Source organism: Leopardus geoffroyi, chromosome A3 (assembly GCF_018350155.1).
Source record: "Leopardus geoffroyi isolate Oge1 chromosome A3, O.geoffroyi_Oge1_pat1.0, whole genome shotgun sequence".
Taxonomy (NCBI): domain Eukaryota; kingdom Metazoa; phylum Chordata; class Mammalia; order Carnivora; family Felidae; genus Leopardus; species Leopardus geoffroyi.
Genome location: NC_059336.1, coordinates 10999756 through 11026629, shown reverse-complemented (window position 1 = coordinate 11026629; position 26874 = coordinate 10999756). Strand labels below are relative to the sequence as shown.

At 41.4% G+C, this 26874-nt stretch overlaps 2 protein-coding genes across 8 annotated transcripts in view; both read right to left on the bottom strand.

Moving 5' to 3' along the window:
- LOC123580012 (activity dependent neuroprotector homeobox) overlaps nucleotides 1-14995 on the bottom strand; it is a 33238-nt gene extending 18243 nt beyond the window's left edge. Inside the window, exons 1-2 of one of the 6 annotated variants that reach the window (XM_045444227.1) lie at nucleotides 11115-11246; nucleotides 8926-9099 (exon numbers count right to left, since the gene is read on the bottom strand). The gene's annotated coding sequence lies outside the window, so the exon portion shown is untranslated. Of the gene's footprint in view, nucleotides 1-7507; nucleotides 7579-8925; nucleotides 10631-11114; nucleotides 11277-14909 lie in introns of those variants that run through there. The other 5 variants (XM_045444228.1, XM_045444229.1, XM_045444225.1 and 2 more) reach the window with 5 other exon arrangements.
- Nucleotides 14419-26874, bottom strand: part of DPM1 (dolichyl-phosphate mannosyltransferase subunit 1, catalytic) — a 20706-nt gene continuing 8250 nt past the window's right edge. The window contains exons 3-9 of one of the 2 annotated variants that reach the window (XM_045444232.1): nucleotides 25217-25250; nucleotides 23122-23198; nucleotides 23011-23036; nucleotides 20954-21049; nucleotides 17585-17653; nucleotides 15986-16100; nucleotides 14419-15117 (exon numbers count right to left, since the gene is read on the bottom strand). In XM_045444232.1, the coding sequence (XP_045300188.1) occupies nucleotides 15013-15117; nucleotides 15986-16100; nucleotides 17585-17653; nucleotides 20954-21049; nucleotides 23011-23036; nucleotides 23122-23198; nucleotides 25217-25250 (522 nt within the window). In that variant the 3' untranslated portion in view covers nucleotides 14419-15012. Of the gene's footprint in view, nucleotides 15118-15985; nucleotides 16101-17584; nucleotides 17654-19851; nucleotides 19981-20953; nucleotides 21050-23010; nucleotides 23037-23121; nucleotides 23199-25216; nucleotides 25251-26874 lie in introns of those variants that run through there. The other variant, XM_045444233.1, reaches the window with a different exon arrangement.

The window sequence follows — 26874 nt, the reverse complement described above, 5'->3', positions numbered from 1 at the left end:
TGTACGTGCCACATTTTGCAGTTGATGGGACACCTGCGTTGCTTCCACCTTTTAGCTATTGTGAATACTGCTGTGAACACGGGCGTACAAGTATCTTTTCACACGGTAATTCTGTCTCCACAGCGGTTCTACCACTTACATTCCCATCGACAGTGCACAATGCTTCCAATTTCTCCCCATCTTCACCAACATCTGTTAATTTTTTATCACAGCCCTCTTAATGCGTGTGAGGTAGTATTTCATCGTAGGTGTGATGTGCATTTCCTTAATGACCATGAAGGGTACTGAGCATCTTCATGTGCTTACTGGCCACTTGTATGTCTTCTTTGCAGAAAGGTTTATTCAAGTCTTTGACAATTTGAGATATGCTTTCACATGTAAAATATACTTGGGATTTCCAAGACTTAGAATTAAAAAATGAAAAATATCTTGTGAGTACCTTTTCAAAAATATTGACATGTTGAAATGACCATACTTTGCCAGGTTAAAAACACATTACAATTAATTTCATTTTTAAATTAAATGTTAACATTAAATGAAATTAAAAGTTAAAATGTGGCTACTGGAAACACAGACGAACCTTGAAGACATTAGGCTAACTGAAATAAGCTGGTCACAAAAGGACAAATACTGTGATTCTACTCATAGGAGACACTAAATGTCACTACTGGAAAATCTGAGGCAACAATGCTGAATATGGAACCAAATAAGGTTTGCTAATAATTTTATCAGCATGGATAGTCTGGTTCGAAATCAGAGGCATTTATCATTGATGAGTCTCTGCCAAAACTGTGAATATTAAGCATCTGTTAAGATTTCTTTGCACAGGACAGATCTTCTAGAGCAGGTCCTGGATGTAAGGAACGTTGAAGGCCTTTGTAAAATTCTGGACCTTTTGGACAGTATTAAATGAATGACTCTATGGTAACATACTAATGGTCCCCAACTGTTGAGTACTTAAAAAAAATCTCAGTGAAGGGGTGCCTGGGTGGCTCAGCTGGTTAAACATCCGACTCTTGATTTTGGCTCAGGTCATGATCTCATGGGTTAGTGAGACTGAGCCCCACATCTGGCTATCCACAGACAGTGCAGGCCTGCCTGGGATTCTCTCTCTGTCTCTCTGCCCCTCCCCTGCTTGTGCTCGTGCACTCGTTCTCAAAATAAATAAACTTAAAACATGTAGCAGTACATAAAAGATTTTCAAAGATTTTCCATGTGTTAAATTTTTAAATGACTTTACATTTCTTTCAAATGGTTACAAAAGTAGAACTGCAAAAGGGGGGAGGTCCTAACAAAAATAAATCAGGAAGACTTTTCAAAGGTGACACAGTGATGAAAATTTAAGTTTACTAAGTTTTGTTTTCTTCATGTGGTGTGGCTCATTAATATCAAACCACGAATCTAGTGGGAAATAAACAGCCCCATTCACATTATCTTCAAAATTACAATTACACTGTGACTCAAATGTTTTATTTTAAATACTCATCACAGGTGAGTTCAGATTTAGTAAAACTATGACCTGAAATTATAATTGATACAGTGTGGTAAAGAGGTAGTCATGGCTGTAAATTTCAATCACTATGAATCATTTTTTAGCAGAGACTGATCTTCCTGATCTCAACTGATGGACTTAAGAACCCTTAAAATATGCAAGAAGACAAGGGTGCCATCTCAGTATCCAAAGCAAAGAAAGTCTATTGAAAAGATCTTGCTTGGTTTCTTTCCCTCTGCTAGATCTCTAGCAATCTACAATGGTGGCTGACATATAGCAGGCACTCAACACATGTCGACTGAATGAACAGTCCCTGCCTAGAAAGGACTTACAGAGATGACACCCCATAAATATACACAGGAAAAGAAGCAAAGTGTCAGATGTGTGACAAACTAAATGCACTGAGGTTTCATAAAAGGGAGAATTCATTCTCAGCAGGGGAGCTCAGGAGAAGGTGGAAATAGAGGCTAAGCTGGGGCCACTAGGTTAGTTGAGAATCTGCATTCACTGCAAAAAAATAAAACAAAAACAAACAAACAAACAAAACCTTGCACACAGTTCCAGAGGTGGGAAAGCAAGGAGTTTTAGGAAGTACTGTACAGAGTCCAGAATGGCTGATACGTCAAGCTTCTGAGTAATAATGAATGACAAGGGTGGAAGGGTAGGTTGGGGACAGGAAAGAAGCCTTGAGTTGTGAAGCTAGAGTCTGCTGCTATGTCTGGCAGGCACCGAGACGCTGCAGATACTAAAGTAGAGAAGTGATACAGTTCTAATGGCACTTTAAGAGAATCCATCTGGCCGTGGTCGGCGGGTCCCATTTAAAAAAGGCCTAAAGGAAGTCTATAAAGAGTGGCATACCAGGCCTAAGCAACTGTCAGAATTGCCTGAGAGAGCTTACACCCATTTCAGACCTATGCGATCTGAAAGGTCTGCAAAATCACCAGAGCCTTAGGTACAAGGTAAGGTAAGGTAATACGATATTGAAGTGATAGCAAAAGGTGAAGTTCAAGGCTGAACCCTATAGCCTACATTAAAATCTGTTTTCCAGTAAGACTATATTGTTTTTATGAATAAAAATTTAGCTGACCTATCAGCCACATGTAAAATTGTTACCTCACAGCTTCAAACTTATGTAACAAATAGGGACACAACAAAGTTTTCCTCTGCTCAAAAGAAAGATGGTACAATGTAGTGATTAAGAATACAGCTCCAGCTCCAGAGCTGGACAGATCTGTGTTCAAATCCTTACTCTTGCCACTTACTAGCTTTGTGAACTTAAAAATGTTACTCAACCTCTGGAGGTCTGTTTCCTTATGGTATAACCAGAAGGACACTATCCCCATTGTTCAAGTGCCAGAAGGATTAAATGAGAGGATACCAGTTAATATTTATAGCAGTTATCATTATTATCTTAAGCCAGATCAGATACTGGAATAATCACTTTGAAAATTATGAGCTCCCACCACAGTATATATAATCTTTTTTAAAAAAATATGGACTATTATTCCTGAGAATCAGATGTGGTTGCCATATACCTGTTCCTATACACATTATAATGCGCATTCACACACATAACAGTGCTTTCACAGAATATGTTTACGGGAGCTTTTCATGTTAAAGAGTTAGCATATTCTTAACTTCACAAACTCTGCGGCACTTAAAACGTTTTTGCAATAGCGTATCTGCAGGTACCCACAATAAGCCTAGGTGACTTACAGTCACATAGAAACTTGTGATCTAGATTTTGCATATTTATTATTTTAAAAAGCATGTGGGTCACTTCTCTTTTAAGAAGACTTTCACACTACAAGACTAGTGCCTATAACTGGTAACTCCCTATTACTTGGGAGTATTTAGATTTCACATGAGATTCCTAGCTGTGACCGCCAGAATCTACAGAACACCAATGGAACCAATGGCTTTCAGGGTGCACTTCTGAGAGTGTGCTGAAACTGTTAAGATATATACATGGATGGAAGGGGAGATGAGGCCAGAGGGACAAGATGACAGCTGAGCAACTGGAGGTATGGTCCCTAACCCTTTATTGATATTACATACTGGAGTAGACGCAATTTTATGTGACAGGGAGAAAGATGCCTCACAGCTTACCGCCCACCCCAAAAGGATGGAGACCATCTCTAACACCCTAATCTAACTTCAGAGAGTATGAGACGGGGAGGATTTCCCAATTTACTCCGTTTTAAACAGGCATTCCGGCAAGGCAGGGACACAGCGTGGGGCACGACTCCAACACTGGTGCCTACGTAAGAACTGCATAGCTTAGTGCTGCTGCCGTCAATTTAGGTGGACAACCTGGCTTAAGAGATACGTGAACAAGGGAAATCAATTCACAAGTGGGCCTAAGAAGACATCTAGGTACATCTAGTTTTAATCATTCCAGTGACGTGTCCTTCTTCTTCACATCTAAATCGCCTAAGACAAAAAACCGGTTATTTTTAATCCCTTAATGATAACATTTCCATACTCTATCCTAACTACTCAAATAATTTTCCCAGAGTAAGGGAAAGGTTAGTTTTCTCCTCATCCATGAATAAAAGAATAATTTACTTGAATCACCTCAAGTTTTTCTAAGCTACCTCCAAAGAGTCAAAGTTTAGGCAAAGCTTTCTTTGTAGCAGAAGCATTATTCTTGCAGCAGGCTTTGCCACTTGCTGGCTCAACCCTTACACCTTCTGCAGAGAAGTTTTTTCTTGGTGTTGTTTTTAAGCCTAACTGTTTCAGAACCAGGACTTTGAGCCCACTGTGTAAGACACTTCCAGTCTCCCTTTCGCGACAGCAAGAACTCCAACTACTGACTTATGTTTACAACCCCAACTTAAAATTTTAATGAGTTTTTCTGTATTTCCACCAGACAGAAGTTTTTTCAGATCTATCACATTTCAAAAGAAACCACTCATACAGGTTTTCAATTGTTGCCAGTTCCCACCAGAAAAAGATGCAGATTTTCAAGGGAAGCACAGGTTTCCACACAAAACTCTTCAACGGAGCACAGAGGGTTCAGAAAAAGGAAAGGCAGAAGGGCAAAAGCCAGCAATTATCTGTCTAAGCAAAAATAACTGCTCAGAGGAGAGAAGGAATAAGACTGCCCTAAACCAAAACATTGGAAAAAGCAACAGGACCACAAACAAACTTTCTTTTTAGATCCTTGGACAGGCAACTCCAAACTAGACACACACTACTTCAACTAACCACCCCCCAGCACAATTTTCACCGGTGCTCTCTTGCCAGCTTCTTTGTGAAGCCCACTTAGGATCCTTGGGTATTCTCTTATACAGAAGCACAAAACATCACCATGAAGCATTCGTGTGTGCCCTCATCAGCCAAACAGCACATGGGAACCTATAAAAGCCTATGTTCCAGGCACAGGCCTGGCACAGACACATTCTGTAGCTCACTTCATCAGTGCACGTCGCAGTGCCTTGATTTGCCCACTTGTGAAACAAGGACAATCCTGAGACAGTTGAGAATGGTTTCATAAAGTGCCTGGCAAATAAAACAGGCATACCGTTAATATCATAACACCACAAAGGCCAGCAAAGAGGCCTTTCCACTCACAGCTCACCCTTACTAAAATCATCAACCAAGTCATGTGAAAAGTGACACATAAACAGCAACAAGCCACAGCTGAGTGACTCAATTATAACTCTATACCCTTACTGGAGAGGGAGTTAGGATGTGTAGGGATTTATTTTTAATTCTAAGGGATGGTCAAACAATGCACAAGTCTCCTACAGATCACGTGCATGCTTTTGAGTTAAACCTTAACCTTAAATCTGAAACTGCAGTATATGTTCAGGGCAGTCTTTCCTTAGTAAACTCTACCAAAAGTTCTTACGCTCTGCTTACTTTCTTCTGAACCTTCATTTCTGGAACACTGCTGACATTCTGGAGATTTCAGTATTTCTCTAGCTGCTGTGTTAGAACTAAACCAGGGATCAATAAAAGCAAGGCAGCTTGTGAGTGCACTTCAAAGACCTACAGGCAGAGGCTGGCTAATGCATACACAGAGAGGAGAGAACCCAGATGGAAAGAACTTTGCATTTTACACTCATTAGAAAATGTGCGCCCTCAATCAAAATGGTTCCTTTATGTAGCTGGCTCACATTTTATCTGTGACTTCCTAAGACAGACACATATATCACAATATAATCAAGTACACATATCTGTACCCCAGTTTGAGAAGCTTGATAATACGTGAGGAGAGCCTTCTTCCAGTGAAGCAGAATATGGATTCTCATTTAAGCAGACTCCTAAACTGCCAGAGAGCAAAGGTAGATCACAACCAAAACATAGGTCTAAGGAGTACTAAGACCCTGAGAGACTGAGGGAGCACAATCAGCCTTTCCCTCACTTTGTAATTAACACGATCAGGCTATAAAAAGCATAAAGTCATAATGGAATTGTGGCCACTCATATGCTGCTGGGCCAAACACAGATGGCCTCTTTCATAAAGTAGCTCAATGATTAAGGCAGAAAAGTGCCAATGAGTAAATAAGAAATGCCTTCTAAGTTCAAAATTATCAATTCAGTTAGCGTGGGGCGGTTTCTCACCAATTTTAAACGCCAAGTTTCCAAACTAACATAAAATGTATAACTGACAGTGATGCACAGCAGCAAAATATGGCCATTTGTTCCAGACTTAATGTCACAGGCTCTTAGAAAACTAGGAGAAGAAAAACTTCCTAAGTTTGTGAGGCTAAGAACATGTCAGGCTCTGTGAATCTAACTGAATTATTTACTTAGGGGAGCAAAGTTTTACTTAATGTTCATGTCTCTTAGGCAAATAAATGAAAGTTAAACTCCTCATGAAAAGTATTTTATCTTCTGGAAGACATAACAGACTTTAAAGTGAAAGTCTTAAAAGTCCAGGATGGACACGTGGATTATCACACAACAGTTTTGAGCATCTTGGTAAAAACTACAAATCAGCTTCTAATCTTATCATAAAATAAAATTTTTCATTTTTTTGTACTTTTCACATTTCTTAAAAGTTTATCTAAGATTTTAACAGGTTATTAAAAAAAAAACTACAACGTCTAATTCATTTTTTCCATAGTTAATATACTGTTTCCCAACTGCATCTCTAATGCATGGACTTTGTATTTCATAACAGGCCAGTCATTTTCAACTCTACAAAAGCGGGTTGTATTTGAAGTGTGTATATACACACGCCCATTAATGGACTCAACCTGCCAAAGTCTATTACAACTTATGCAATTTTTGTTACTTATATATATATATATAGTTCCCAAAGGACAAAAATACTGCTGAAATTCTGAGGTTTTTCTTTCAATCTCTCTCTACCCAAGTATCGATCCCTACTTGCTCCTTTTTAACAGATCAGCCAGGGGCACCTGGGTGGCGCAGTCGGTTAAGCGTCCGACTTCAGCCAGGTCACGATCTCGCGGTCCGTGACTTCGAGCCCCGCGTCGGGCTCTGGGCTGATGGCTCAGAGCCTGGAGCCTGTTTCGGATTCTGTGTCTCCCTCTCTCTCTGACCCTCCCCTGTTCATGCTCTGTCTCTCTCTGTCCCAAAAATAAATAAACATTGAAAAAAAAATTAAAAAAAAAAAAAAAAAAAAAAAAAAGAATTAACAGATCAGCCATATCATCCTCGTCAAGGTAATTCCCACAATTAAACACGTAGCCAGTGTATGTACATCTTAAATATGTGAATCAATAGACTGCTAAATATCTACATTTTAAAATACTGAAAATTATATTCAGTAGATATTTTTCAAATTCTGTGGATAGTTACTAGTAAAGCGACCTTATTTAATTCTCCTTTTCATAATCAAGTAAGTATGTGCATTTACATTATAACAAAAACCAAAAGCCATTTTTACTTGATAAAAGCCTCTTAGCTGGTTATTTGGTAGCAACTACACGTTCATGGAAAGGCCTATTCTAATCAGAGACTCTTTCTGGTTTTTAAAAGCTTAGCAACTCTTCGTATTGGGTCATCAAAAAAAAAAAACAATAATTGTGAACTTACTTGACACTTAATCTGTTCAACATGGTGACGTTTTATTTTAATATAAATAGTATTAGAACTTTTCCTGCACTCTGGTTTAAGGAAAAAAAAGAGAAATTTAAGCAAAACAAATTCACAGTGTGTATGTTTACAACCAATGACTTCCAGGATAGCCAGGGCCAGAAGTCTTTAGAGATTCAAAGCCCAATCTCCTAAGTTTTCTATACAGAGACTTTAAGAGCCAGAATCAAAGATTTGGTTAGTTCAATGTATAGCAGCCTCTAATAAGGTAATTTCAGTAAATTTCTAACAAGGGCCAAGATAAACTAGGAATTTCTATTAAAAGTTCAATTAAACAGAATACCCATCCCCACCCTCTGGTTTATTAAGGCTTTTTTTTTTTTTCTGTACTTTTAACAAACCCTCATAGGTTTACCTAAATTCCAGCCTTCAAGCCCAATTGTTTCACCTTTTATTTATTTCTTTTGACTAGTAAAACCAGGAAACCTTGAAACTGCAAAATACATGCTTTCTAAGAGATCACAGCAAGTTTTCCTGTAGGGGAAAAATGGCTATTACCACTAAGGACATCAGTTAACACTGTATCGTATGTATAATTTGCCAAAGCAAACAAAAGCACCTTCACAAACTTCACCTCAAACATGGACTCAAGTAAGTTGTTTTCAAATTACTCATTTAAAAACTCATACAAGTATATACCAAAGACCAAGTACAGGTCAAAATTATACTTAATAAATACTGAGCAGTTTTTAAAATTATAAATAATACCACTTAGATTTAGTATCTGATTCTTGAAGTCACTAAAAAATTGCAAAAGCAATACTTAATTGTCTCCAAATGGAATATCTGAACCAAACTGCCTCCTTTTCACTCACCAAAATGTTACTTGGCAGCAAATGCTCAAGGAAAATTCTCCCTTAAGCACCAACCGAATAACTGTGTCTATCAAAGAATACATCCATTCATATCCCCACAAATTTATCTTGGTGTATCTATATAAAACTTGCAACAAAGTCTTAAAGTTCCCTCTGAGTATCAACTACCACTGTCAGTCATTGGTAGCAAGTTCATGTTCATGGAAAAAGTCTGTTCTGATCAGAGAATCTCCAAGGTTTATAGAAGCTTAGCAACTCTTGAGACTGGTCATCAAGATAACAGTAATTGAGAACTTTATACACAAGAGTGCAGAATGCAAACCATTAAAACAATATTAGCAACTTAAAAATTTTTCTCTTAAACAAGCCATTAAGTCATTTCTCTGTTCAGAACCCACGACTGCAACCAGCTCTAACCCGTTCCTTGAGGAATGTGGCTAGGCTGATATTTTGGAAGTGTTGGCTTTGGTGGTGACCAAGGAGGAAGAAGTCTCTGGCCTCCCTGTTGCTGCAGTTCCCACCCTCCAAAATGAATATACCCACCGGTGTGAATTGACAATGTGGTCCAAAGAGCAAGGCAGGAACGGAGTCCAGATCCTCAAAATGGTAGTACAGGGCATAACCACTAGGCCACCTATCAGTTCAGTACAAAAAGTACAACCCTGTGCATCATGGTGCAAAAGCTGGGGCCTAGGTTTCGCATTGTGCATCTCACACCTATGGAAATAACAAGAGGAGTAAAATCTATAGAAATCAACACACCCTAAGAAGGTGGGTGCTCACAGAAGACCGGTGTCAACACTTTTGCAAAGGTGGTTGGCTACTGAAGATAATGAACGGCAATTACAAGTCCAAAGTTGGAAGGCAACAAAATTTGACAATCAACTCTGTTGAGTTTGACAACGAAGAACTCAACATGGGCTCGATGTTTACCAACAAGGCTTTGCAAATCATGACACCCATCTACATGCTTATGAAAATTACTACCCCACTGAAATCTAACATCCCTCAAGAATGATTTTTAACTCTCAAAGACTTGGAAAGATTTGGGCCATGAAGACAGGAGGTTATCAGCAATACTCCCAAACCCATTACTCTCAGGTTTTAAACTTTCCCCCTTTACCACCTGACCTTGGAAAGACATGGTGACACATTCAAAGCTTAAGGTGGAAGAATTCCAGAGAACAGGAAATCTGTGTACCAAGGATGTGCCAAGAACAAATGTGGATTGTCAGGGTCAACAGTTCTGAACAAGTCAAAAGACAGAACTTCTAAAATGCTGGGTGGATTCTTTAAAAGAAATAAAATCACCGCTCTTGACTCACTTAATCCTTCGCCATGTTGCTGTCAGCTCACCAACTAAGAGTGTGTGTCTTGCTGGGTCCATTTTCCCATGGTCTGTAGAAGGCGCTGTGAAGCACATCCTGTTCTAGCTCTGGGGCCCTTCCCCCCTCTGCAGCCTTACCCAGTGCAGGGAATGCGCCCCCTACTGACTCCAACACTCATCGCCTTTAGCCGACTTGGCTGCGGTGCATTTTGGGTGGGGGCTGGTATTTTCTTCGTGGCCATAAACCAGAAGCAACAATGCAGATTTATAAAGAAACTGTATCAAGCTACCCAGGAGATTTTTTTTTTTTGTTTCCTCCTGAAGGTTCAAGACACTGGCACGAGAAACATCAGGGATAGGAATTGGGCGTGTGGGGATGGACAGCACTAAAATGGCAAACACAGGAAGCAGTTTGGTTCTTTTTCCCTCCTAAGCCTTTGTCTGAGAAATGGGGTTATGGCAAGAACTGTCCAGAGGAACTGGTGAATGCAAGAACATCAAGAAGACTCAGTGTGGACACACGTGTAACTAAAAAGGATATCAGACCTTAGTGCCTGATCTTGGGCAGAAGAGGAAGAGAAGCAATCGCGCCTTTTCCAGCAGACAGGCATCCAGGTTGGGGGGAGGGGAAGGCAGGCAGGCAGGCAGCCCAGAGGAAAGAGAGGTGAATAAAAGGGTGCTCAAAGAACTCCTCCCCATTCATTGCAATAAAAAAAAAAAATCTTTTCGCAGCTTTCTGAATTTCCATTTTTTACCGTCTTACTGCAAAGTTGGGGCTCAGAATGCTCGGAAGAGGTCGTGCTGACCAGGCAGCTGCGACTCTGAGAAAAGGGGGTGGTGGTGGACTCCGTGGTTAGGATAGGAGGGGAGCTGGCATGTTAGGGAGGAAGGGTTGCACGGCGGAGGCACAGACTTTCCACTCCCGTGCCATGCATGCTCCCCGCCCCCCAATCTGTCCCCCCTCCCCCCAGCTAAGGGTGGGCAGACCTGGCAGAAGGCTCGTCCCAAGCACTGGGGGTGTGCGTGGGGGGCTCGTTTTGGGAGGGGGGGGAACGGGAAGAAGGGATTAGTTCCAGGGATGGGAGCTGCTCGGTTCTTGCTGGGGGCGGGGTGGAGGGAGATGCCATCAGCGGCACGAGCTCCGGGGGCCAGGCTGGCTGCTGGCCTCGGCGGGCTCACGGGGCGGGGAAGGGGGGTCGGGCTGCAGGAGGAGGCGCCTGGACCCCGGAGCGGAGCCCGGGTAGCGGTCCGCGCCGGGGCGGGCGCTCCGTCAGCACCGGAGTAGGCGAAGGAGCGTGTGCGGCCGGAGGGCTGGCGGGGGAAACAACAATGCGCCCGCGGGGCCGGCTCGGCGGGAGCGGGGCCGGGCCGCGGGTCGGCGCGCGCGGCGGCCGCCGGGGCTTACCTTGACTCGGCCTCGAGGCGCGCGCGGGGCCGGCGTGCTCGGGGGCCGGGCGGCGGCGGCGGCGGCGGCGGCGGGCGGATGGCGGCGGCACGGCGGTGGCGAGGGCGCGCCCTGGGCCTCGTCGCGCTCCGGCTCGGCGGGCTCCGGCTCGCGCCGCGGCCGCGGCTGCTGCCGGGGGGCGCGGCGGGCGCAGCAGAGCGGCGGGCGGCGGCGGCGGCGCGAGCGGCTCCCTCCAGTCCCCGCGCGGGCGGCGGCGGCAGCGTCGTCGAGCGGTGCAGACAAAGGAGGGGCGGAGGGAGGAGACGGAGGGTGTGGGAGAGGCGGCTTCACCGGCGCGGGCAGGCGGGCGGCGGCGGCGGCCGCGCTCCTCTCGCTCCTCAGCAGCGGGGACCGAGAGAGGGAGCTGTGTCTGAGGAGACGCCAAAATCCCCCTTAGCGCTGCCCGCGGGAGGGGGAGGGGGCACAAGATGGCGGCGGCCGGGGGGGGGGGGGCGGGAGTTCAGCTCATGGATCCCGGCGGGCGGCGGAGGGGAGACCGGGCCGGCGGAGGCGGCGGCGGCAACGGGCGGGGGAGGGGGCTGATCCCGCGTCTCCCCTCAGCAGACAATACAAGCGCCTCGGAGCGAGTCCCCGAACCTGCCCTAGCCAAAATGGCGGCCGAGAAAGAGCGGAAGTGACGTAAATACCTCATTAGCATAAGAGGACTCATTGTCCAGCTAAGTAGGGGGGGGGCAGTGGGGGGCTTTACCCCTTCCCCCCATGTCCCCCAGGGACAACTGTCTCACTCCCACTTGTGCTTGCACCAAACTTTTTTGGAGGGAGGGTGGCACCAGCACCCCCACCTAAGAGAAATTATATAATCCCCTCTGAGGGGGAGCTCTCGCGAGAACCAAGAGGATTTGCCATTGACCCACTAGGAGGCGCCGCGGATAATGGCCGCAGTGCGCTTCCAGGGCCCGTGTGCACGGCGGGCGCCTTCCTCCGGCCGCAGCGCCGGCGGCGGAGGCACAAGCAGCGGGCCGCAGCACGCCCTGCACTCAGTCAGGTGGCCGTGCTGGGGATCCCTGCGCGGGCCCAGCTGGGCCTGGACTACATCTGGCGGGAGGGGGCGTGCGGGCAGCCCGGCGGCTCCACGTGCCGGGAGGCCCGCGCTCTCACGGGCTCGGCGGCCGCGGGAAGGGCAGGGGCACCTGGCCGGCCGTGCGCGATGCCTCCTGCCTTAAATGAGGCGTGAGGGCCTCGTGCTTCACACACCGACTGGAGAGGAGACACAGGCCCTCGGAGGCCTGGCTCCGTTCTGGTGGGGTGGGCTACTCGGTGGGCAGGGGCTGCGTCTTACAGAAGGCCGGCTGCCGCCCTGGGACTGGACATTCTTCCGGGTCGGTGATGGGCTCTTCTCTTTGGCCTGAGAAAATAAACGGGATCCCTAGCGCGTTGAGGCCACCGGACTGGTGAAGCCTGAAGATGAGAAGGGGTGTTGCCAACGGGCCTCCCCAAGATGCTCAATGGCTATGCCAACTGTAGTCTCGGGGACACTTTTAGGGTGACCACAATCTGGATGGCACACGGGCAGTCTGCCTCTCGATTTAGGTCAACCCCAACCAACACATCATGTCAACATTTCTGAACCCACCTTTCATAGCAGAGTGCATCTGAGAGTATGTCCTTGGCTAAACAGCCTGGAGCGTAAGGAATACCAATCATGAAGGTTTAACCAAGACTGTTTTCTTAAGGTCTGCTCTGTAAGTACGTTGATCTTGGGCTGTTTCTCTAAATTTCAAGTTAAAATAGTTTCAAACCATACCTAACATCCCAAAAGATTCTGACGTAATTCAAAATAGTACAAATTGTGGTTATATATAGCTCAATGTCAAAGACTTAGTTAGCGGGTTTAAACAAGACATTTCATCCAACCCCATCTCTGAAATTGTAATAAAATATATCTTTAAAAGCCCAATCAGTGTTTCAAGGGAAAACAATAGATGAAAAAGTTTTAAAAAAAAAAGGGGGGCAGGGGAGGGGCGCCAAAGCATCTGATTTAGAGAAACAAAGATGAAAAACCTAATTACATGTTGCACAATACAGGCAAAAGCTACCATCAAACAAGCAAAATAATTTTATCCCAAGTTTAGTTTTTCTTAGATATACTTAGATTTCATACAGTGATAATACAGATACAAAGGGAAAACATCTGGATTTCGTCCTTGGCCTAATTTACAAAGTAAAAAGAGATGCTAGATTGACATGTAAATGTTTAAGAATATTTTAGTGCTCATATTTACTAAAAAAAAAATGCATCTAAATAGTCCAGATTTTCTAAATAACTTCTAAGTAATGAAAAGTCTTCATTGCTCAAATACTTTCTTTACTATAAATTCCAATAGTGACAGTGTTGTAATGACTGTGGGTGTAGGAACCAAAAAGATTAAAAAGGCAAAAGATAGCTATCTACTCTAGTGAGTTCCGAGGTAGTTACTTCATCTCTGCTCCACAGACCTGACAATAAAAACTCTGGGTTTAGATGAAGTAGAAGAGATTCTAAACATTCAACCACAACAGCAAGTACTGTATTTCATTAGCTTAAAACTAATTTTACATCCAACAGTGATGAACTTTCTAGTTGTTATTAACGACAAAGAGACGTCACTTCCCCAAGGGAGGTGGGTCTGTAGTGAGCTGGCTGGCTCCGTGTAAAAGGGAAACAGAATAGTAGAGGCCCTATTGGAATGTGTCCTATGGATTCAATTATGGGAATAGGTAATGTTCAAAATGACACCAAAGGTTTTATGTCCTGGTATTAATTTCTGGTAGTATCTGTTAGAAATGCAATGGAAAAATCAGACTTTGAGTTTCTTTAGCAGCCAAATTAAGCCAGGAAAATGTAATTAGGAATACAGTTCAATAAATATGCTTGTTAAATAACTTAGAGATGTCTCTTATCTGCAAGTCAACTCGTTTCTACGCTTATTTGCTCAAAGTATGACTTCCTGCAAACTTAAAAGATACTGTATGTTCCATAAGCTATACTACAGTTAGAAATTTCGTGTTTTTGAAACACCCAGGTTAGACAAGATAGGTACACAGAACATTCGTGCTGGCTTTCAGGAACAACTTAGCCTGCAATTTACCTGGCAGAACACTTACAGCTTAGTAAGAGTAAGATGTTTAAAAAGTGCTATAGCAGCTAAGTCTTAAAAGAAGTCATTAAAATATCGATACCTTAATATGTCATCAGTATTCTTTTCTTACTGATAGAAGCTACTGCTCAGGATAGGGGAGAAAAAAACTATGCCATCAACTGATGTCAAGTTTCCAATTCACAGTATGTATTTTAAATAGACTTGCTTTGACAGATGTAATGCTTCATCAACACAACAGCTACAAAGGGCCAAATTCTAAAACTGTGATCTGGATATATTATTTTATCTAAGAAATTTGAGATACATTTTTTAAGAAGGGGCAGATGTGTCTACCTGTTCATTCGTACAGAAACAGCCATATATATTTCATGAATAAAATTAACATTTTTCTTACTTCTGACACTATTCCAAAGAGCTATGAATCCAGTTTTTATATACTTCAAAATCTTCCCCATGTAAGAAATTCTGCACTCATATTCTAATGAAAGCAATATTTTCTGGGATAAAAAAAAAAACAAACCAAATACATTTATTTACAAGTCTTAATACAGCAAAATGCAAGTGAAAATTGAGAACACTGCTCGTTTTTCTAATTTAATTTGACATATAAAATGTAGTTTCCTCAGAAAAAAGATTTGTATGAAATTTACCTTACCTTATGATTTATGCTCTAAGAGTACATTTTATAAAAATCAGCAACCAGGCTTCTTTTATGTTTAAATGAATCAACATGATAAGTATAATGAATAACTTTCTTTTTATGTAGTAGCAAAAAGAGTCAATAATCCTTTCAAGAAAGAGACTATTTCATTTCCTCCCAACTTGGATTCACCGTAAACGCGATCCACGAATGATATTGGAACCTAGTTTAAAAAAATACATATGATAAGTCAGCCTTCAAAAATATTAGAAAGGAAGTATAGCAGGCATACACCAATACAATACAAATAAAATTTAACTTCTGATAGCCAAGTCCTTCAAGTAAGTTCACAATTAGAGGATTCTTACAGCAATTGTGTGTACCTCCAAATCTAAACATTTCATTATGTAAAAATCGGTCATATGAACCAAATCTACAACTGTCTGAAAGCACTGATCCTGAATATTAAGCTGGTTTACCAAAGTTTCAGCCTGTACTTCAAGAAAAATTGATACTCCAAAAGTACAATTTTTCAGTAGTCCATTAAATTTATCCGTCACTATTTTAGTGTTAAGTTAAAAATCTTGCAACTTCCACACGAGAAATGGCAAGCTAGTTAGCTATTTTCTTGCTATGAATACAAACATTAGTGTTAAGTGAGGAGAGCCTTCCCTGAGAGCTCACTAGCTGGCTGGAAATATTCCTGTCCTTTTCATTTACTCCTAGGAAATGGCAAAAGGATTCATCATTAGGGTGGCTCTTGGCAACGGCAAGAAGAAAAGGAGCAAAGACACTCATCCCACAAGGCTGGGTGACCGGAAGAAAGGGCAAAATGAATAAGGTACCAGTAGCTTTTAATCCCTTAAGAGAGAATGCTGCCTTCTATTAAGGTTTTACATCTTAGGTCAAATGTAGGTAGTAATTTGGAAGTGAAATGAATTTTCATCCTTTAGTGCACGGACATTCTAAACAACTGGAAGCTTTCCACATTTATTCAGTAGTTGTGCAAGTTAAACTTTTTATTATAAAAAGTCTAAACCTATTGTTCCTTTACAAGGAATACAGTGGACTATTTACCATCAGTTGCCTACCTCGCCAATAGTATAATTCAACTGCCTTGCCCGAACAATCATCTCCATCTGGAAGACATAGCCTTTGGAAACACATTTTTCTATTAATTTCTGTAGGACTTCTTTTCGGTATAACCTGTGAGAAATTAAAATATACATGAACACCTAGGTAAATACACTTGCCTACATGTAACCTGATCTTTGGAAAGTTCACTGGTATTTATAAAACCTAAAACTTTCACTAGCCATCTGTATGCAGAAAAGTGGTCACAGCTGATGATTATGACACTTGTCCTGAACCGGAATGGTCATGAAATATTTGGTAAATAATTTAGAATAATTTTGAAAATGTATTCTTAGTGTCTTTTAAGGAAGTTATAAAAATAGGGTAAAGTGAATCACTTGAAGCAGAACCACCCACTGTTTTTAGTTTTTAAATTTTCTTAGAATTTATTTTTCAGGTTGAACAAAGGGAAACTGTTCCAAATATTCCAACAATAGAGTTGACAGATGATGATGAATCCACAATATAAAGCAGAACACACTCAGTAACTAACAGGTGTTTCCTCACAAATGCCTATGACCAGTTTCTATTTCCCAAGATCTACTAAATAAATTCCCTGGGATAAACTGAAGTACCTCTAGGGGACTTAAGGGAGAGTTCCTGAAGAAAGTGACTGGGTTCACCCACAGGACTTCTTAGCTCCTCGGTCTTACTCTGTAAATTTGATGGGATCTGTTTGGCCTGCAGCCCATCTAAAGTTGGGCTGGACATCTGTCCATTATACATATCTAACTGTGACCTTAATTGGTCATAGCTGTATCTTACCAGGACTGCCTCAATCCTGTGATGCCTAAGTTCCTGTCTTAACCTAGCTTAACCTAGAGTGTCAATACTAAAAAAAAAAAAAAGAATCAACATTTAATGGAAAAGAGCAAGTATCAAGTAATATAAATTATCAACTAATGCATGAGGTTTAGGCCTTAAAGTAGAGGAACAGACATCTTCTAGCTTCAGAGACAAAAAAGTGGCAGTCTTTAGTCATTTGGCATGGTCATACGAAACAGTTCATCTACTATAGCAGTTCAAAAATTAAAAACATACCCCCACCCCCCAAAACACACAAAAATTACCCCTTCCCAACCTGGCAGGAGGCTTTATTCCAATTAAACAAGGCTTGCTTTTTAATTGAAAGCATATGGAGAACAAGGTAACTGAAGTCTTTAAACTTTTCTGTGGACTGTGCCATAACTATTCATATAAATTGCAGAAAATTGCTGGTAGACGTGTTCTTTGGAGCACATCACCAGTGACAGCCATGTTCTGAATAAGCAGTTGAGTAACCACCTTGGCCCTCTGGGGGCCCCCAAGGGGCTGAGCACCAGTGAGAATGTTAACAAACACACTAACCTAAGCCCTGCCTTGGATGCTCTTTAGAAAGTACACATTTTTCCTTAAGAAGATGCTTAGGCCTCATTAGCAACTCTGAAGGAACTTCAGTCGGCCTTTGTGTGTTCCAGAAGAAAAATGGGGTAGAAATGAAAAGCATTTCCTAAATAAGCCACCGTATAGCAAGAAAGTTTATATAGAAAATATAAAATTACAAGTTTTTACTGTACCTGAAACTTCCTGTTAAATCAGATGCTCCTGGTCTGAGCAAAATCTGAGTTATAAAATTGGCCCCACGGCTGTTAAATAAAACAATCAGATTTTCTTTATAAATAATACATTTTTTTAAACAAGAGAAACACATCTGAGATCAGAGTGCTAAAATTGCTACACAAATTTCATAAATACAACTGTTTCACAAAAATGTCAATTTTATAGGGGTGCCTGGGTGGCTCAATCAGTTAAGCATCTGACTTGAGCTCAGGTCATGATCTCATGGTTCATGAGCCCCACATTGGGCTCTCTGCTCTCAGTGCAAAGCCTGCTTCGGATCCTGTCTCCCTCTCTCTCTGCCCCAACCCCACTCATGCCCTCTCTTTCAAAAATAAACATTTAAAAAAATGTTAATTTTATAAAAAAGTTTAGTCAGTAAAAGATTTGACATTCTCATTTTCCAGAAAATGGGGACTTTTATTCTCAAATGTGACATGTAGAGGGGACCTATAAAACAATCATTCTTATACATTTTAGGTAAGAAAGGTAAAATCTTAAATTCAACTTGCCTATTTGCCAACAGCCATTATTTAGAATTATGAGCATCTCTCAGCAAAAGGGATCAGGGATTTGGAGTATCCTTTTCAGATTCTAATCAGCAACAAGGGATTGTGGATTTCAAGTAATGCAACAGGTCAGTCTGCATAAATATGGCTTTTTTTTTTTTTTAAAGGAAGTATACAAGTGGGAAAGGGTTTTGGTTTTTGGCAATCTGTGGAAATTGAACAAAGGTTCATTCTGAGACTGTGTCAGTCTCCTTGGGCCACTATAACTAAATACTGCAGACTGGGTGGCTTATATTCATTTCTCACAGTTCTGAAGGCTGGGAAGTCCAAGATCAAGGTGCAGCAGACTTGGTTCCTGAGGAGGACCCTCTTCCTAGCTTAAAGGGCTGCCTTCATGCTATGTGCTGAGGGGAGGAGGCCAAGAGAAGCCAATCTCTCTGGTCTCTTCTTGAAAGGGCACTAATCCTACCATGAGTGCCCCATGGTCACTATATTTAAATTACCTCCCAAAGGCCCCACCTCCAAACACCAATGCTTTGGGGGTAAGGTACTTTAACACATGAATTTTAGCAAAGACATCCAGTCTACAACAATGACAGGATGTGTGCTTCCAACACAACCAAGTATCAGTTTCAAGCTATTACTAATAGCTATTATTAACATTTCAAAAAGACTTTACTTGCCCTTGGAAAAAGTGACTTTTTTATTGCAGCTATTTTAGTAAACTCCGATTCAGGAAAAAAAGTTTTCCGGGGCAAACTGGAAAGAACAGTCTCTCTCCAAAGCCAAGGTAACTAACTACCAAGGCCCTCCCTCGGAAAGATTATTTTTATACAAATAACATGATTAGTCATATAGCTGGGATAATGGCTAATTTCACAAACATTTTCCCTTTCAAGATGCTTCTAATAGATAACAAAAAAATTCTAGGACATAGTTTACCTCCCTAAGATGGGTTTAATCAAAGGAAAGCATGCGTATATGTTTATGTGTGTATGTATACGTATGTATTTGCAGCTCTATTCAAGCTAATGTATTTTTTTTAATGTTTATTTATTTTTGAGAGAGGGAGAGAGAGAGAGCATGCACAAGCAAGAGTGAGCACGCGAGTAGGGGAGGGCAGAAAGAGAGGGAGACAGAGAGTCCTAAGCAGGTTCTGAGCTGTCAGCGCAGAGCCTGACATGCGGCTTGGACTCCCGAACTGAGATCATGACCTGAGCCAAAATCAGGCATTGCTGCTTAAATGACTGAGCCACCAGGGTGCCTGTCAAGATAATGTATTTTTAAATGGGGGTTTGTTTTAAAATATGCAGCAAGGGTGAGACAGACTTGGATTCTAATTCTAATTCTGGATCACACAAATGAGACTTTGGGCAAGTGATTACATAATCTTTCTCAGGAGTTTATATACTAAGTCAGTGCAGGCATTAACAAGTGATGACAAACACAACTCAATATAACTTAATGATCCAACTAAAAGCTGTAAATTGTATCTGATTGGGATTCCCTTATTTTAAATAAGAGTTCCGATGACCAAATTCAGAGGGGTCTGAGAGAGAGATCACTCATCTGTTGTTCTGAATGTTGGTTGTACAATAGAATCATCTGGAGAGCCTGTGGAAAATACTGATGGTTTTGCCCCACCTGTGGTGATCCATTCAAATGGTGTATATAGTGTGTGTGTGTGCACGAGAAAGAAAGAGCGAACAGGAAAAAGCAGTGTAGGATTTTTTCTCTGCTTTATCCAACCCCTTCATTTCACTGAAGGCTGAGGGTCCTACAGGTCTTAAACGACTTGCCCAAGGTTCCACATTTAAGAAGCAGAACGGAGATTAACTCAACAGAACCTTCGACAGGGATGAAAAGGGTGATAAAAAACACTAACATTAGTAAGAATTTGTATAAAATTATGTCGTCATGTGTAACATAGTAAGCTGGATAGATCCTTTATGGATTAAAATTGACCTCATCTTCCTAATAAGCACAAAAAAGTGATGTAGATTAAATATGCTCACAAATTCCTTGTGGATGAAGACCAGTAAGAAGTGGATTCTCCTTCCTCACCACTTGATTATGGGCTTGTTTTGACCAAAAAAGAATGCTGTTAGCTCCAGAGCCTAGGACTAGGAGGCCTTGCTGCTGCAGCCTTAGGACTCTTGGATGCTGCCCTTAGGATGCCATGTGAAGACACTGGCCAAGCTTTCCAGAAGGTGCAGTAGTGAGATGCCCCAGACAACAACCAGCCCCAACGACTGGATACAGGAAGGAGGCCATCTTGGACCTTTCAGCCTACCTGACCCTGACCTTCCAGCTGAAGAAGCTGCAAGAATGAGCCCAGGTGAAGCTAGCAGGGGAACCATCAACCCAGTCACAGAATGAGGAGAAATAGTTGTTTTAAGTCACTCAGCTTTGACACAGTTTGTTATACAGTGACAGAAAACTGAAACAGTATGTTTCATTTCCATTTTATGATGAGGGAAGTAAGGCTAGAAAAGGTACAACATGCTATGTGACACAGGGATTAAATGACACAATCAGGATTTTAACCCAGGTCTGACTCCAAAGCCTCACTACTTTTGCTGCTTAGTAATAGCTGATCATGAAGTGTCTCATTTATTTGAAATGATTACATACATTTGAGATGACTATATATATACACATATACATATGTACATACATACATACATACATACACATATGTGAAGTTAACAATCTGGTCCCAGAAATCCCAAGGCACCATGGTGATTTAATCCAAGTACCTGTTACAAACATATGTCCAGTTACACTAAACAAGACAGAAACCATAGCACATGTCTATACCTGATTATTTTTCTTTTCAAATCCCAGCCATATACACCTCCATTTCCTTTGTAGCGAGTTCCAGAGACAATGTCAAAATTACCCTCCTTCTGCTTCCTATAGAAAAAATCAGTTGTCAATTAGAAAAAGCTATTGAGCTTTCAATAGTTGTTTTCATGGGTTATACAAAAAGAACTTTTAAGACTTGCACAGGAAATATAATGCCAAGAAAACATGAACTACACCACTAAGAAATCTTTTGATGTAATATTTCAATTCTGATTTTTTTCCCCTTTGTTAACTTCTAAAACTAAAAAAATAGTACTTGCTGATTGTACCATGTGAAACCATCCTAAGATGTAATCTCCCTCCTTTCTGTTCTCGGCCCCATGAAGTAAACAGTGCTAAAACAGTCTGGTAACCCTCCAGACCTTTCTCTTTGCAGAAAGATAAAGACACACGGAACTCCAGGCGTTCTGGTTGTTTTAACAAAACCGGAACCCAAAAAAGTACATTTTGCAACTGCCTTGTGTCCATTAACAACATACATAATGGAACCATGGACATCCCTATAGGTCAACAGAGAATTTCCCCATTTTTTCCAATAGCTGCAAAAATGTCCCACAGAACACTGAACCCACATACTTATATGGTTGTTTTCATGGTGGGTTTCCCCACCCCCAACAACACAACCACAATGAAGCGTGGCAATGTTTTTATAAAGGTACATCCTGGTGCTTAGATGACCCAAAGTGGAACATAACAGATTTGCTAAAATAAAGCTTAGGAGTATTTCTAACAGGTATCACCAGAAATTACTTTCCAAAAAGGTTGTAGCAACTCACATTTCTCCGGCAATATTTGTGTGTCCACTTCCCACCATCTTATTGGCACTAGATGTGCTGCTCTTTAAGTTTGTAATTATGACGAACTAACAGGTAATAAACTACCACAGTTATTTCAATTGCATTTCCCTGACAACATGCCAGGGTATCTTCTCTTGGGTTTATCAGCCATTGGGCTTTCTTCTACATATGGCCTATTTCTGTCTTTCACAAATTTTCTATTCCCCTGATTTCATTTCCTTCACAGGTCAAAGGGGCTTTTGGGTATTAAACATATAAGCAGACAAGGTATCTCTGAAGGGACTTTATGCAGAGATCAAAGGATGAGAATAGTTGGCTATGAAGGAGAAAGGAAAGAACATTTTAGGCAAAGGAGAGGGGCAGAGGGGCCAGATCACACAGCAGTTTGAAGGGCAAAGAAAAGAGCCTGAAGTGATCTAAACAGGGGAGAAACGTTACCTAATTTTGTTTTAGTATATTCAGCTTACACTGAGCACAGCTTCCACATTCTTATTCTGAGAGGTTTCATGTTGTTTTGGATTTTCTAAGAATACAACTATACTACCTGCAAATAAATACAAGTTTGTATCCTTTATCAATATTTATACTACATGCTTGTTAATATATCACTTAAAATATCCATGTATAATAACAGCTGGTATGCCTAACTTGATGCATTCATTAATGATTCAACATTTCACCAATTAGTAAGATGTTTGTGTTAGGACTGGATTTTCTTCATCAAGTTTAAGTGGTTTCCTTTTCTTTCTACTTTCAAGTTTTCATTAGAGGTGACCCAGGAAGTTTATCAAATACCTTTTAGCATCTATAGACTCAATCATGCTTTGTTAATGTGATAAATTATGTTGATGAATTCCTGATGATGAACCATCCTGGCATTCTTGAAATAAACCCTATTTGTTCATGGTGTTTCACCCTTACGATGCAGGGCTTAATTCCATTTAACAAAGTGACCTTCCATCTTTTCCCATATTCTGGAAGAATTTAGATAACAAAGGAATTATCTGTTGCTTAGTTCCTAAAATATATCATTTAGTCACATATCTATAGTCAAGAGCCTCAAATCTGTATGTTGGTATCCATTTTGACAGCAAACAAAAAAAGCATGTCCGTTTTTAATTAGTAAAGAATGAAAAAAATGAAAAGAAGCCCAAAATCAACATAAGATAAATGATTTGAATTAGAATTTTTTCAAATATTAGAAATACCTACCTAATGAATTCAGGAATAAATTTTGGCTGAAATTAAAAAAAAATAAACATGTAAGTCAGTAAAACAGGCTTAACCTATCATGAATAGCTAACAAAAAAAGATACCACTTACATGGTGTGAGAGATCAGCATCCATAATTATTATGTAGTTTCCTGTGGCATGTTTCATTCCATGAATATATGCAGTTCCTAGAAACAAAAACATATCCATTAAAGAAAATCACCAGAAATGCTTAAGTATACTCGTGAACAGGCGAGAAATTAAATTAAGCATCTGAAAAGCATACAGCAGTTCTCCAGAGGTAAAACTAAACTACCGTTAAATCCTATTTATTCAAAATAAAAAACATCTCTTGAGTCCGTTCTTTCATCTCCAACTTCACCTTAGTCCCAGGCACCATCTTCTGATGCTTGGATCCTGACCTGGCGAGTGTTGCCCTGCCTCTGCTCTTCCCCATCACTCCTGTCCCACCTTCATAAAAGCTACCCAGTGAATGTCTTCTACGCTGTAAGCCTAATACACTAGAGCCCTGGTCTGGTGTCTGGGATCAAAGGCACAGCCAGGAATTATTTAGCCACCCTCATGCCTAAAAGTTCCCTATGGACCTGGCAAGTAAGGGTAAATTGGGATTTGAGGATTCCTGCATTCTCCAGGTCCAAGCCACCACAGTATCTTCTTAGTAAGGGCAAAGTCTTCTAAATATTTATGAGAGTGAGTGAGCGAGCGAGCGAGCACAGGAGTAGGGGAGGGACAGAGAGAGGACAGAGGATCGACAGAGGATCTGAAGCAGGCTCTGTGCTGAGAGCAGAGAGCCCAACACGAGGCTGGAACTCATGAACCATGAGATTATGACCTGAACTGAAGCCAGACGTTTAACCAACTGAGCCACCCAGGTGCCCCAAGGCCGAACTCAGTTCTAACTTCCTTTGCTCAAAAGTCACCATCACAGCCTTTTGGATTTCTACTGACTGGTTAGTAATTCCTGGTTGCTTTCACGGCAGTTTCCAGATTACTTCAATCCCAAAGAACTTCTGGGTTCAGATATTCAGATACTTTATGATGCCAGAGAACTAAGGGTCTTCAGGACAGCAAGTAATCGATTTTTAAGAACTGTGCTTCCAGGGCATCTGGGTGTCTCAGACGGTTAGGCATCCAACTTTGGCTCAGGTCATGACCTCACAGTGCGTGAGTTTGACCCCCAAGGGATCTGTGTTGACAGCTCAGAGCCTGGAGCCTGCTTCAGATTCTGTGTCTCCCTCTCTCTCTGCCCCTCCCCTGCTTGTGTTCTCTTGTTCTCTAAAATACATCAAATAAACATTAAAAAACAACAAAAAAGAACTGTGCTTCCTCCATGCTCTCTCAATTTTTTAATAAAATTATTATTATTTCCCAATATAAGCAACTATAACCAAAAGAAAAGAAATAAAGGCATTCAGATATTCATCTCGGAAGGACCAAGTTCATCTGAGATTTTCTATAACCTCCTATAATTAAAAGCTGGAAAAGCTTTCTTTTTTAAAAACAAAGAGTAACTGTTTACAACTTCTAAAAAAATACTCAGATTTAGAGCTAAAGTGGTGTGCTGGTCCCAGCACATTTGCTCTCGGACCCCTTCTCTGTTCTACACTGCATGGAACTACATTTCCCAAGGGCTCTTGTCAACTGGCTGCCAAATTGCTTTGGGAGACACCAGGGGATAGTTGCCAGGAGAGAAAAGGAAAAGTTGAAGTGTGTCCCCACTCTTACACTGCATCCCAGCACTGACTGGGTATCCCCATGGCTCCAGCTCCTGCCAGGTAGCCCCCACTCCATTATTCCAACCCCTTCTAAATAACCTGGGGTTCCTGGGCTCCAAAAGCACCATCTCCTATTGTTGCTTCTTTTGAGGGGTGGTAGCAACCACTAGCTGTTACTAGTCTGAGTAGCTTCACGGTTCCATTTGGCTTCTCAGCATTCCTTCACCTGCGTAACCAGATTCTTCGTATTAAATTCCCTACCTTGAAAGACTGACAGTGGTTTCTGCTTTCCCAACTGGGCTTTGACAGATAGAGACAACTCAAGTTAAACCATTTCAATGTCATTAAGATCATTAAAAACCATTACAGGAGGACACTGTATTTTGGCCCTGTTCCAAATTGGGAAAACACATACTGGATCACCTTACCAAGGCAAGGAGCAGGTATGAGGGGTGAGAGGTTATACTTACCCAGTCCTAACTTCTTCTCACGTGGTCTTAGAAGCTACAAGAATAAGAAACAGCATTTTAACACACACACACACACACACACAAAACTATTAAAAATTATTTTTATAGGTACTTACCCTTTTTAACAGGAACATAGTTCCATATGTTAGACCTCATATTAGACATTAAAGCAAAGTATGCTTAACATTTTTTGCCAAAGTGAAAAAGTGCTTAGTATTTAATAACAAATCAAATAGTTTAACAGCTTGGAAAATTTCACCCCAACACTGCAGGCCAAATGTTAAACATTTTTTTTTTTCCTGGAGTTATCCACCAGAAAACAGTATGTAAACAATATATTATATCTATTACTTAGCATTTTGAACAACATCTACTGGTTCCTTCCCCTAGGAAAACTGAGGATTTAACCCACTTAATTCCATATCTTCTTGGAATATTTGATAGCCACATTTGTTTCCCCAATTCCTTTTGTGATTTTAATGATTTAGTTTTTAGTTCTTGATTTGTTTTCCTTTTTATTTTTCTCAATTACAAAAACACAGGCTTAAGATTACAAGTTAGACAATATATGGTCATTCATTAGTTAATGGCATTCAGGTTGGTTCCAGGTATCTGCCACTACAAATATACCTACAACAAAGACACTTGTACATATATCCTTTGGTATAGGTCCTGTTTTCTTTTTTTTTTTTTTTAAATGTTTGTTTATTTTTGAGAGAGAGAAAGAGCGTGAGCAGGGGAGGGGCAGAGAGAGGAGACACAAAATCTGAAGCAGGCTCCAGGCTCTGAGCTGTCGGCACAGAGCCCAAAGCGGGGCTCAAACTCACTAGCTGTGAGATCATGATCCGAGCCAAAGTCAGATGCTTAACCGACTGAGCCACCCAGGCGCCCCATTTTCTTTTTTATATAAAGTTTATTTACTTATTTTGAGAAAGAGAGTGCACCACTGAATGGAAGCGCACCACTGAGTGAAAAGGAGTGGGGAAGGGGCAGAGAGAATCCCAAGTAGGCTCCATGCTATCAGCACTGAGCCCTAGGCAGGACTTGATCTCAGGAACCAGGAGATCATGACCTGAACAGAGATCAAGAGTCAGATGTTTAACTGACTGAGCCACCCAGGTGTCCCAAGGTCCAGTTATTTCTGTAATTAGCACCCTAAAAGTTGAATCACTGGCTGAAAGGGTATTTATACTCCTTTCTTTGAACTCCTTTTATGATCTTAAATGCTGACATCACTCCATCAACTTATCCTGACTTTATCCTTGGATGACCTCATTACATTCTCTAATGCCACAATTACATGACTTCAGGGTTATATTCCTAAATATATACACATACATACATATATATTTAATGTTTATTTTTGAGAGAGACAAAGCACATGTGGGGGAGGGGTAAGGCGAAAGGGGACAGAGGAGGATCCAGAGTGGGCTCTGTGCTGATAGGAGACAGCCCGATGTGGGGCTCCAACTCACAAACCACAAGACCATGACCTGAGCCAAAACCCAGAGTCGGATGCTTAACCACCTGAGCCACCCAGGTGCCCCTAGGGTTATATTCCTAACAAAAAAAATTGTATTTTTTCTTTTCTTACTGTTTCTTACAGGGCTCAAGTAGACTCACTACTGAGCCTATCTTGTCCCCTTCTGCATTTGCCA